The sequence below is a fragment of the Myxine glutinosa genome, chromosome 5 (genome assembly GCF_964187855.1).
Source record: "Myxine glutinosa chromosome 5, kmMyxGlut1.1, whole genome shotgun sequence".
Lineage (NCBI taxonomy): Eukaryota > Metazoa > Chordata > Myxini > Myxiniformes > Myxinidae > Myxine > Myxine glutinosa.
The window spans coordinates 162,450,724-162,464,313 of NC_136265.1; the positions used below are offsets into that span (position 1 = coordinate 162,450,724).

General features: G+C 41.7%; 1 protein-coding gene across 5 annotated transcripts in view; it reads left to right on the top strand.

Moving 5' to 3' along the window:
* The window catches only part of ATAD5 (ATPase family AAA domain containing 5), a 45,460-nt gene that overhangs the window by 2,615 nt on the left and 29,255 nt on the right, over nt 1-13,590 (top strand). For all 5 annotated transcript variants that reach the window (XR_013623610.1, XM_078778967.1, XM_078778968.1 and 2 more), the window contains exons 4-10: nt 1,456-4,396; nt 8,085-8,169; nt 8,376-8,489; nt 8,642-8,789; nt 9,421-9,502; nt 9,612-9,769; nt 11,726-11,880. Coding sequence is in view for 4 of the 5 variants with exons in the window: in XM_078778967.1 (XP_078635093.1) it covers nt 1,456-4,396; nt 8,085-8,169; nt 8,376-8,489; nt 8,642-8,789; nt 9,421-9,502; nt 9,612-9,769; nt 11,726-11,880 (3,683 nt within the window). In the remaining variant the exon portion in view is untranslated. The remainder of the gene's footprint in view (nt 1-1,455; nt 4,397-8,084; nt 8,170-8,375; nt 8,490-8,641; nt 8,790-9,420; nt 9,503-9,611; nt 9,770-11,725; nt 11,881-13,590) is intronic.

The window sequence follows — 13,590 nt, forward strand, 5'->3', positions numbered from 1 at the left end:
TAATAATTTTTAAAAGCAGGACTCACGAGACAGTAAAGTCGACGTTTTGGTGAGAATCCACTCGCCTTGGTCATGGCAGATGTTGAAGTGAAGAATAAGCTTGAGAATCGCTATGTGACCTCCACTGCTTGAGAATCGCCATGTGACCTCCACTGTTGGTAGGGTGAGTTGGTCTATTGACCAATCTGGAAGTCATGTGACCGTTGCAGACTCTGCTGTGTATACACACCTGAACCTACATGCTCATAGCTTTGATAACAGTCCAATGGTCATCTTAGACAAAGACAAAAGTGATTTACTCGAGGTGTAAAGGAATCCATTTGGGAAAGAGTAGAATCACCATCTCTCAACAAAACATATCCTCCATGCTGTCTGCAACCGTCACGTGACGCCCGGGATTTGGTCTACAGACCAAGTCACCCAACCAACGGTGGAGGTCGCGTGGCGATTCTCAAGCTGCTTCTTCACTTCGTCTTCCATGACCAATGCAAGTGGATTCTTGCCAAAACATTGGCTTTACTGACTCGTAAGTCCAGCTGTTTTCAATTAATACGTTTACTGTTTTAATATGACTGAATGAATAATAATAACCTGCATTGACTTAATTAGCTGAAAGGTTACCTGGATTGATTGTCCTTGGCCTTCTTGACCTTTTTGGTGTTGATTGTTTGCTGTTTTGTCTTGCATGTATTATGTATATATTAATTTATTTATTTATTTATTTTTGTATCCATGTGGCTATTGGTGCGGTTAGATTTAACCAATTTGTTAAATTACACAAAGCAATACTTTTAATAGTGTCAGTACTTTAAAACTCTCATGGATCATGAACCTTGACCTCTTTATTAAATAATACTAGCTGTGCCTACAGTACCTGTCGCTTCGCTGACTGATTTCATTAAAAGAGAGCATTTTGCACTTCACAAACATATTGCATGTCTATCTTGGAATAACACCTAGTTATTGTTGTTGTTTTCTGCTGTCGTTATTATTTGCTGTTGGTGTTGTTGGCGGTTGCTGCTGTCCTGTCGTTATTTGTGTTCTTTCCACGTACCTTCATATACAGTATTTTTATATTCCTTTGCGTATTATATATGATTTTGTGTGTTGTGTTTTTCAAAAGGGTTCCTACTGTCATAGAATAATAAATGTTACCGTTGCTGCATTGAGCTTCAATTCACACATATTTTTATTCAAGTCCAGAAAGAGGGCTTTTAAAACGGGGACCTTTAAGTTTAAACGGACGCAATTTTTATTCAAAGTAAATTGATTATTAGCTTTCCAGCAATACTATTTTCATTATCCTACAACAGTACGAAGTGCTAATGGTTGAGGTTGTGCTGCTTCTTCTTCGCATGACGCGCAGACGGATGAATCGCCTTTTAGTAATTGATGTTGACTGAAGGTTTACCACTGCTATCTGTTTCTTAATGGTTTTTATTTTTGTTCTTTCAGTGAATGCAGTTTTAAGCAAGAGTGGGAAGGAAATTAAACACACCGATGAAAAGCACAAAGTGAAAACGAAAAGGAAGAAGAAAGAGCTCGACCTTGAGATAATAGAACTTGAGAGCACAGACTCATTAGAAGTGTTTGAAGAGAGGAAGGTGAAGAAGACAGAAGGAATAAATATTAGAAAGAATGAACGATGTAGTTTGGAGGAGACAGAAGCGAGGCAACAGCCAGTCCGTATGTCTAAGGGTCGAGGTTGTTCTAAACAGAAACCGCACTGTACAAGTATTTTGGGTCATAAGGCACAGCGTGGAAATGCAAATCTCCAGGGTAGTCATGTTGTGGAAGAAAAAGGCTTAAAACAGAGCATCGACGAGACAACAAAGAAGGTCTCCAATAAGAAGAAAGGAAGGGCAAAGAAGGAATTGAGTGTACTCAGTGTAGAAAATACGAAAATAGAGTTAGTCAGCAGTGATGATTTTGATAAAGAAAAATCACAACATACCAGAGAGCGATCAAAGGTGAGGCCAAATATGGGGTCACTATCAGATGATGTTCAAGAAAACAAGACAGTCAGGACAGCCCCGTCCTTGGACGAATTGAATGCCTCGGTGGGATCAAATGACCAAAGCGGGGACAGTAAGAGCACCAAAAAGGAAAAGAGTGAGTTTATGGCAGCCTTCAGGAGGCTTAGCAACTCTTCATTGCAGGAGCCTCCACTTCATTCTCTGCTTCAACGACCTCACAAAAAACAATGCAAGTCAACGGGACAAGGAGAGCAGGAAGGTACAAGCTCCAGGAAGGTACCACAACGAGCAGGTGTAACAATGCAGCTATTGGGGCAGCAGGAATCTAAGGGAAGAGAGCAGGAACAGCTGATCATTGATGAAGGAAGCAACCATCAGGGATACGAGTCCAATGAAGTGGAAGTGATGGATGAAAATAAAAATGCAGAGATTGAAGAAGTAAGTAAAATAGAAGTTTACACCAAGAAAAAGGGAGGATTGGCAAGGAAAAAGAACTGTGGGAAATACAAAGAATGTTTGAAAGGGAAGGCACAGCGTGGAAATGCAAATCTTCAGGGTAGTCATGTTATGGAAGAAAGAGGCTTAAAACAGAGCATCGACGAGACAACAAAGAAGGTCTCCAATAAGAAGAAAGGAAGGGCAAAGAAGGAATTGAGTGTACTCAGTGTAGAAAATACGAAAATAGAGTTAGTCAGCAGTGATGATTTTGATAAAGAAAAATCACAACATACCAGAGAGCGATCAAAGGTGAGGCCAAATATGGGGTCACTGTCAGATGATGTTCAAGAAAACAAGACAGTCAGGATAGCCCCGTCCTTGGACGAATTGAATGCCTCGGTGGGATCAAATGACCAAAGCGGGGACAGTAAGAGCACCAAAAAGGAAAAGAGTGAGTTTATGGCAGCCTTCAGGAGGCTTAGCAACTCTTCATCGCAGGAGCCTCCACTTCATTCTCTGCTTCAACGACCTCACAAAAAACAATGCAAGTCAACGGGACAAGGAGAGCAGGAAGGTACAAGCTCCAGGAAGGTACCACAACGAGCAGGTGTAACAATGCAGCTATTGGGGCAGCAGGAATCTAAGGGAAGAGAGCAGGAACAGCTGATCATTGATGAAGGAAGCAACCATCAGGGATATGAGTCCAATGAAGTGGAAGTGATGGATGAAAATAAAAATGCAGAGATTGAAGAAGTAAGTAAAATAGAAGTTTACACCAAGAAAAAGGGAGGATTGGCAAGGAAAAAGAACTGTGGGAAATACAAAGAATGTTTGAAAGGGAAGGCACAGCGTGGAAATGCAAATCTTCAGGGTAGTCATGTTATGGAAGAAAGAGGCTTAAAACAGAGCATCGACGAGACAACAAAGAAGGTCTCCAATAAGAAGAAAGGAAGGGCAAAGAAGGAATTGAGTGTACTCAGTGTAGAAAATACGAAAATAGAGTTAGTCAGCAGTGATGATTTTGATAAAGAAAAATCACAACATACCAGAGAGCGATCAAAGGTGAGGCCAAATATGGGGTCACTGTCAGATGATGTTCAAGAAAACAAGACAGTCAGGATAGCCCCGTCCTTGGACGAATTGAATGCCTCGGTGGGATCAAATGACCAAAGCGGGGACAGTAAGAGCACCAAAAAGGAAAAGAGTGAGTTTATGGCAGCCTTCAGGAGGCTTAGCAACTCTTCATCGCAGGAGCCTCCACTTCATTCTCTGCTTCAACGACCTCACAAAAAACAATGCAAGTCAACGGGACAAGGAGAGCAGGAAGGTACAAGCTCCAGGAAGGTACCACAACGAGCAGGTGTAACAATGCAGCTATTGGGGCAGCAGGAATCTAAGGGAAGAGAGCAGGAACAGCTGATCATTGATGAAGGAAGCAACCATCAGGGATACGAGTCCAATGAAGTGGAAGTGATGGATGAAAATAAAAATGCAGAGATTGAAGAAGTAAGTAAAATAGAAGTTTACACCAAGAAAAAGGGAGAAGGATTGGCAAGGAAAAAGAACTGTGGGAAATACAAAGAATGTTTGAAAGGGAAGTCTAAAGACAAATCGCAATGCATCCTAACAATTGACAACATTACTTTCTGCAAGAAAACGCATAAAGAAGATGGAAAGGTAGCCGAGCCAGCGAAAATGCTCACCAAGAAAGACACCAAAGCACAAAGCAAAAAGTGCATTAGAAAATCTTGTGTGGTGAAAGCACAACTAGTAAAAGCATGTGATAGCAAGAGAACACGACGTGCCCAACAAAATGTGGGATCCACAGATCGGGGACTGGAACTCAAAGTAAAGGAGACTAATGCAAAGAGGCAGAACTTGAGAAGAGCAATCAGGAGGAAGAGGAAGCAAATCTTGATTCGAAGTTTGTACAGGTCGGAGCAGCTTGAAGCAGAGGAGACGAAGAAAGGAAGTCCCATTCGGTGAGGACTATGGGATTGCTTATGAGGTGTACTCTTTCCATCTTTCTTTCACCTGTTTCTTCTCCTAGGTCTTTTCCTGTTTTACCTCTAAAAGAACCCCATTCCTGGGGCTGGTACGATAGCTTAGAGGTATGCACACTTGTCTCTAAGCTGTCTAGCCTAGATTTGTATCTCGGCCCAGCTATGAACTGCCACCCTGGAGGTTCAAAGGCAGTTTGATTCATCAATGTGTGCCGTCCTTCGGGTGGATGTTAAACTGGACATCCCATCTGCCAGTATTATTTTGTGGCCGTTAAATATCCCACGGTGCTCTTCGCGAAGACTAGCCGAGCTGTTGCCTGAACAAATTCTTACTCTAACCTAATTGGGGCACTGCTGCACCCCCAGAAGATAATGCTAACTGCAGTCGAGTTGTGCTGAGTATGAAAGACGAAGATGAACCCCAATTTTAGGCCGAAACGTTCCTGTGATTTCTCCGATTAAAAAAAAAAAAAAATCTCTTGTTTTCGCACTCTGTTGTCACTCTCTATCTCTATGCATGCCTCTTTGAAATTATATCTTCATTTTTCCTAGCTTTTCTTTACAAATACGAGTTTAGGTACTCGATGTCCTCTGCAGATGCACCCTTGGTTTTCATCTCTTCTTCTGTCTGAAGAAGACAAAATAAAAAAACTTCTGCTTTTCATTTGTCTTGATTGCACATGCAGAGAGGAGCGTGATACATTTTTAAACGGTGAAGCCGCTTCAATATTTGGCTATGTACTTCTTTACATCCGTCCGTCAAAAATGAAGAACCTTTCTAACCCACCGTGTTTAATTCTAATGGGTTCTAATGGGTAATTCTGATGGGTTCTGAAGGATAATTCTAAAGAGTTCTAAAGGGTAATTAATTCTAAAGGATAAGTCTCAAGGATAATTCTAAAGGGTTCCAATGGGTAATTCTAAAGGGTTTCATTTGTTTTATAGGCTTTGTCAATTTCATATTTAAAAAAATACCAAACTGCACCGCTTCCTTCAGACACTAATGCGTTTCCCCCACCCCAACCCCGGTCTACCTGTCTACTAGTCAAACAAATTTGAAAATCATTCCAAATGGGAAACTTACTGTTTTAAGGACATTATAAAGAACACAAATAACAGGTACCGATAACTAATGTAACGTGTTAGATAGGGTGGTGTAATACTGTAACAGACACTGCATCAATGGCGGTAAATTTCCAGAATTATTTTTATTTATACGACTTTTACAATCTTTATTTTACTTAAATTGAATTTTATATTTTAACACTGTGTGGAGTAACGTGTTCTATGAACTCTCTCGTTACCTCCGCCACCAAAGGTGGATGGAGATTATGTTTTCACCCCTGTCTGTTTGTCCGTTTGTCCGTTTGTGAACAAGATATCTCAAAACGTTGTGGACATATTCGGACGAAATTTGGCAGAGAGGTAGCGTATGTAACAAGGACGAAATGATTAAATGATCTGATGAAGATCTGGATTTGGATCCGGCTGGTAGAATTTTTTAAGTGATTCTTCACCACTGGGAGATAGGGCCAAAACGATACACAGCAGGATATCTCAAAAAGTTATGGACGGTGATTCCTGTGATTTATTTTGATTAAATGTGATTCTGTATTGTGATTTTCTGGTCTACTCTGAGATACAAAACGTAAACTGTTCACCAGGCGGAGGTATGCTCTCCACTGAGTGCTGTTCTAGTTGCCCTCGCCTGAGGAGATGGTATTGCATTAGTGTCTGTTTGTCTGTCTGTTTGTTTGTTTGTCCGCATAGAATAAATATGATTTTCTCTGTAACCGTTGGTCCGATTGATAGGAAATTTTCACCATAGGTGCAACTCCACATGATGTGTCCCAAAGTCTGCGCCTGATAGAGTATGGGAAGATTCCACAGCACCTCTCCATCTTCTGTTGATTAAAATGTAGTCTATCTGAATTCTTAGTTGCCAATCAAGTGAAGTTGATGTGTTTTCCTGTTTTTGAACCATGTTTACAATTTCAAGATCATTCTCCTCACAGAATTCCAGCATTTGCTGCGCTGGCTCATGTTGAACACCAATTCCATACTTCTGCCATGCCTGGTGCTCTTGCTTCTCAAACTTTTGCATTTTAGTCTCCTATAACCTGCACCTGTTCTACCAATTCCTGCAATTGTCCAGAAAACCTCTCTGCAAATTTTTCATCTACTGTATATGTTGGGCATATATCTGCATGATGGTGGTGTTCATTTTATGCCCTTTAAATCTTGCTGATATTAACCTGTCATTGACTGAGTTGTATCTTCGTATTGACTCTACCAACATCTTATTACAAATCCCTGTAACTCAGTGTTTTTTTACAGGTTTTGTAAGCAGAAAATGACACTTTATAAACGTCAGGTGGAAAACCGTCCCAAACTGGTCCAGTTCACTTGACACCAAAATTTCAATTCTTATCCTCGACATCTTTCTTTGTATCTAACTTTCCCTGGTTCATTGACCTTGCATTCCATGTCCCAATTCTATGGACCTTTGAAAAGCTCAGAGTTAGACTCCACTCTGGCAACCTCAGCAGTTTGATTTCTTTGTGGGTTTGATCCAGTATCGTCATTACTGCCAGTCCGACTCATCAGAACGCTTTGCTTTTCCCCAGGACTTGGTTGGTGCTTCCACGCCTGAAGCATTCGCCATCCAGCGCCAAAACTTTGTCTGTTGAATTCCTGATTTTTGCTTTCTTGATAAATACAGAAGTGGTATGCCTTTGCTGCCTTCTGGGAATTGTTCCCAACCCAAGCAATTGTTCTCCAGATGAGAATCCTCTGCCTAGCATCAAGGCAATGCAGTCACTACTGTTAAAATTTTACCAGCTGTCTGCATAGCCATCCACCACCTGCTGCCATGGCTTCACGCCACCCTGATTGAGAGGCTGCAATGGAGCGGTACGCATTGCCCAAGGGCGACCAACGGGCTGACGGAGGGAAAGAGCACTTAACACCTGCTTTGATAAGGATTGCTGTCCTTACTCTTTCTAAAAAATACTGCAAGGCAGCAGTGGATTTGAAATTGAGAGTTTCCTCCTCCTGGATGGGCTCCCTACCGAGGCTAATGGACTCGATCTGTTTCTAATCTCCCCTCTCACTGCTTCACACGTCATCGCTAAACGTTGGAGGCATTATTAGCAATGTCTTACAAATCCGCTTGTGGCATATAAATTTATTTCCAACTTTTATTCCTTTTGACCATGCCGAACACTTTTCTCAGTGTTTTCCACGCTGGACAACATCATTGCATTCCAGTCGGTGGCACGTAGCGTCATTCCGTCACGGGATTGTTATTTTGTCGTTTGTTTGACAAAAAGAAGGTAGAAACGCTTTTTGTCCCTCCCAAGATCGAAGCTCATGGAAGACCAAGATTTTTTTTTGTTTTTTTTCTAATAAATTCCAATTTAGATACATTTTTCCACGATGCAGCAAGTGGAGGTATGAAAAAAAGGGGGGGGGGGTAGGGAAACCTCGCATCACACATCCTAGACAGGTATATAGCTAGTTTTTGAATATTTGTTGTTTTGTGGAGCAATCTTCATTTCCATAGCATTTGATAGAAGAGATTCCTGTGAAATAATATCAACATCTCGATTTTGTTTAAGCTTATTCAACTTATTATGGAAAAACTGAAACGCTTTCTCCTTTGCAGTTTGAAGCTATCTCGTGTTGTTCCTTGTTCAACCCCTGAAGATAAATCTGACATCAAAAGAGTTGCGAGGAAAGGGCTTACAACGGTAATCAAGTTATATTTTCAAGTTTCCTTTTAAAAGGTTTACTAAACTTCCATGGGAACCTTGTGTATCGGATGTGATTTTTTTTGCCAATTTAACTGGGCGCTTTATTACTCGATAGAAATTGGCTTCATTCGCCTGTGTGATCCTCGAGTGCATTTTTCTTCTTAATTGGTTAAAGGTTGATTGAAAAGCGTTAATTTTTGCAGAAGTTGAAGCACAAGAGACTTTATGGAAAGAGAAGGACATCACAGGACAGATTAGAACAAGCTCCTCTGTATGATTCTTCACAAGATTGTGGAGTAGCTCAGCGAAATACCCAGGTTGGTTTTCAGTTGCAGTGCGGTACTTGTTTGTTCTCTTGCCATTGAGTGAAAATTAAACTTTTAATTTCCAATTTAAATTTACTCTCAACCCTATATTTAACCTTATGCACTCATTCCATCTGTTACATCATCCCCAACTCTCTGGCCAGACGTCTACCGTAATATTAAGTGATGGCAGCCCGAAACGATGTGGGCAAAACCTCATGACTCCAAGGACAAAGATGACCAGGTCTTGCAAAAGTTTGCTAAATGAGTTTTGTAGTACAAGGAAAGCTACAGCACCAGAAGCCAAACCAGGTGGGAGCTCATTGGTTGCATCCTTATGTGAATGATTTTCTTGCTCTTTTCTTTGCTTTCATGAATGCATCGGCTTTTATGGAATTTAAACCTTTAAATGGGAAAAGCAATTCATGTAAAATGTAGGCAAGTTAGAGTGTGTCTGCATTGAGCATCGGAGGATGTTATCTGATGATGCTTGAGTTGAGAATGATGGGCTGACAGGATGGCTGAGAGGCACGCACACTCGCCTCTCGGCTGTGTAGTCTGGGTTTGAATCTTGATCCAGCTATAAACTGTCCTGGTGTTTCACAGGCAGGGTTATTCATCCATTTGTGTGCCGTCCCTCGGATGGACGTTGAACTGGGTGTCCCGTCTGCCTGCATTTATTGCTGGACGTTAAAGTTCCCATGGTGTCCTTCGTGAAGAGTAGGTGAGCTATCGCCGGCACCCTAAACAAGTTCCAAATTGCTGCCCTTAAACAGGCATAGGCCATTACATTAACGGCACAGCCGGGCAGTCAGCCAATGGATGCTACCCCACAGCCTTGTGCTGTATATGGATGAAGAAGTCGAGTATGATTTTAAACAAATGAGTGTTTTGTGCCAGATATTTCGCTATTACTGAGGATTTTCGATTGGTGTCCGAACAGTTGCTGAAGCAGCCCTAAAGTTGGCACCGATATTTCAGCCAAGAATATCGACCCCAGTTCTCAGTGTTAAAGCCCTTGACAGGTGAGTAGAGCTTTGTGAATGCATGGATCATGGCTGCACTATTTCCAAAATGTCAACTTCTGCAAACATTAAAAAATGATAAACGAAACTTGAATGTGCACTTGTGCAGTGATGGCATTATAGAAGTGAAAGGCATCTGTCTGGCTCAGCAACAACCATTCCTGCAGAGTGTCCCAACGAAGCGAGCTGCATGTGCCCTGGCACGTGTGGCCCCAACAGCCAATTTGCCAGCCTTTCTTCCTGTGGTGCATGTGCTTCAGAAGGATGGTGAGAGATTAAAATGTGTAATTTTATGTTTAAATCGTTTGGTCTGTTTCCTTAACTTGATTTGTGCGTTGCTGATTGGGGGAGACAGACCTGCAATGTGATAAAAAATTTGATTAGTAGAATCATCTATTATGTAGTAGTAGTAGGCCCATTGAACCAAATTTTAATTGGTCTTCACGGTCTTGTAACATACCTGTCGGCTGTACTTCTCGAGCATTAGCTTGCCTTTCATCAAGCCCTGATTTGCTTGGGCCAGGGTGGGGATTATATGTTCGTTATTATTATTACCGAATGATACGACTATTTTTGTTGTTAATATCTATATAATAATAGCGTAAGGACTCGACTTTGTTATCCCTTTTACGCCGCACCCAGTGACCCAGTGACCCGATGCCCACGGCACTAATGGATTTACGATCTACGAACCACGCTCTTTGTTTATCACGTACAGCCATACTCGAAAAATCTGAATTAGCCGACGTTGGGGCCCAAAAGCATCCGATTAACTGCCGATACGACGCCATCTTACGACGCCACCGTATTGGCGTCTGCTGGGCGAAGGCGAAGCAAGCCGTCCGCTGATTGGACAGGCGAAGGCGAAAGCAAGCCGTCCACTGAGTGGACAATCCAGAGCATGCATTTGTGCCGGTGTCGTCGATCGCGGTGTAGATTGCAATAAATACGTTGTTCATATACGCACTCTTCATTCTCATCTTTATTCCTAACTCTTACTCGGACAAGCAAATCCCCTATGCCATGCATAATGGTACACTCTATCCATACACCACATCCTCCCTTCCGTGGATGTTCCACGGGTTTCGGCTAGTTATTAGTATTAATTAAAATATGCTTTGTTACAATGTTATTACCTCCCCCATCGAAGGTGGGTGGAGGTTATGTTTTCACCCCTGATCGGCTGTTTGTAAGTGATTCTTCATCATTGAGTAATGGGGCTAAAGCCGATTTATAGCATGATCTCAAAACGTTATGGACGGATGCGGACAAAACCTGGCGGACATGTTGGGTGTGTGCCAGACAGGAAACGATTGGATTTTGGTGAAGATCCGGATCTGGATAGCATAATTTTATTTTTTAAGTTATTCTTCACCACTGAGTGATGGGCTAAAAACGATATATAGCATCATATTTCAAAAAGTTGTGGACCAGTTATGGCAAAACTAGGTGGCTGAGTTGGTTAGGTGACAAGAACAAGACTTTCGTTCAGGTCTGGATCAAGATCTGGCCTATCAAAGGGTTACAAAACATAAACTGTTCAGCCTGGTGGAGGTATGCACTCTGCCGAGTGCCATTGTAGTCATTGTTTTTATTATTTATTTTGTAATTGGAAGGACGTATTGCTCTGCTCTATACACTTTAACGTAGCATCCGTTTAAAACTTGGGAATTCTTCCAGATTATTTGTAGTTGATTAGCCTTATCAACTCAGGAGATCATAACGATCATTCTGGTGTATCTCATTCCACATCAGAATGCTCCACAAAAACCATGCCTCACACACACACACAACTCATTCATTTATAGTTGATTCAACGTTGGTGTCATTTGAAACTCTGTTGCCCCCTTATATTTCTTGACATCTTATTTTCCTGTCCTTGCTCCTATCTTTCCATTCTACTTTCACTTGTTTGCCCTCTCTTCCCACATTCCCCAATCCTGTCTTTTTTTTCTAATTCCTCCCCTTCTCTTTGTTTCCCAATTTATACCCTACCTTGACCTCTTGCATCACCAACACAAAGATGGCTCCTTGAAGTTTCACACTATTTAGGGATGGCTATTTCAACGCTATCTGCCCGCTTGTATATTGGTCCCCTTATATCCTCATTGTTGTCGTTATCATATTTGACCATTACATATTGAGGTTTACCAAAGGTCTTCACTAAACACAAGCTGTGGTTTATAGGGAAGGTCTCTGTTTCTGACCCCCACCATCCCAAAGACTCCTCGTGCTGGGACCTGCCGTTCCCAGCTTCGTTGCAGTTTTGCCGGTCAACATCTGAACCTGTGCCAGTTATTATGCCCTCGACGACCTTATCTCTGGGGCAGTTGACATGGGCAAAGATCTCTTCCTGCCGGGAAGACCACGCATTGTGGGTAGGAGTGTACAAATAACTTTTCACAAGATGTGTTACTGCAACGCATGCGTCATGAAGGTGTAAACTGGCTATACACGCACCACAAGGCCAATTATTCCTAGACTCAGCCATCGATTGGCTACTTGTTGTTAAGCTTTTAAAGATCTACTTATTAGCCTCCCTTGTTTCTGAAGGCATGTGAGAGGCTATTGTAATGTTGGTCTATGTGTGTGAGTATGTTATTGTGTGAATCCACACATGGATTGATCATTCTCAGATTTACTGTAATCTATATACCTGGGTAGACTCGGTATTGCTAAATACTCAGTCTTGTTAGTCGTGAAAGTGATGAGACGATTGCAATGCACCTGTCTGTGTGTCTTTGTGAGTCCGTGGCCATATATTTTCACTTTCAAGATGTTTATCTCTGCAACCGCTTGTCCGATCGATGCAAAACTTTAAACATAGGAGAGACTCCCCATGTCGAATATTTTAATGCTAACTCTGACATCATAGGTCACATGCTATGACAGCCATATTGATTAAAGGAAAAATTGACATCATTTTCTCCGAAATCGCTCAATTAAATAAATTGAAACTTGGCATATGACATCATCAGTGAAGTGGTATTCCACCCACAATTACTTGAATTGAAATCTTTCTCTGAAAAATCTGGAACTTCATATGCATGATATATGACCCGATGTGAATAAATAATTCAATCTATACATAATAATAGTGCATGGATGATACAGGTACATAGGCCATAATAGAAATGGGCCATAATCGTAGCATGTTCATTTGATGATGGTATTTTTGTTCAGAATGTGCATGCTAGGCGAGACTATGCACTCTGGGTGTCGTTCTAGTTTCTGTTTGGGATTGCTTATTTCTATCTGCAGCACGTGTTTTCTTTGTGGTTTTAATTTTTTTTTTGATGTTTCACATTAACCTTTGCCTTTCTTTGTTCTCGCTGTCACCCACATTTTTTCGATACCATTTGTTTTGTTTTATTTTTCCTATCTTCTTCCTCATTATCACCAAAGTCTGCTTCCTGTTCCTTATTGCCACCCACCATCTCCTTTCCAGTTCAAACTCGTGTTTTGTTTTGTTTTCTCGTACATATATTTGTTTGGCAAAAGGTTAGTCAAATCTCTAACTATTTATACATCAAAATCCTGCTCTGCCGCTCTATCTCACCATCTCTCTGTTATTTTCACCCTCTCTTTTGCTCAAGGTCATCTGCCAGCATCCTGGAAATCAGCAAACATTAATCAATCAGCACCGCTTTACACAAAAAAGGTGCAAAAACAGGTCCTTGCAACTACAGACAAATCAGCCTGCTCCCAATTATCAGCAAAGTCATGGAATCCATCATTGCTTCGGATATCAAATCCTTCCTCTTCTCCAATGGCTTGATCTCCGATCATCAATTTGGATTCAGACCAGGTCATTCTACTCTGGACATGCTGCTTCTGCTGTCTCAACAATGGATGGAGGTCCTCAATGCCAAACAGGAAATCAGAGCTGTCTCCCTTGACATATCACGTGCCTTCGATACGGTCTGGCACCCAGCTCTGCTCACCAAACTCTCCTCCTATGGTATTCATGGAAATGTCCATGCATGGCTTGTGGACTTCCTCTCTGGTCGTAGTCAACGTGTGGCCCTGAATGGATTTCTCTCATCTCCCCTTCCTTTTCAGGCTGGAGTTCCCCAAGGCAGTGTTCT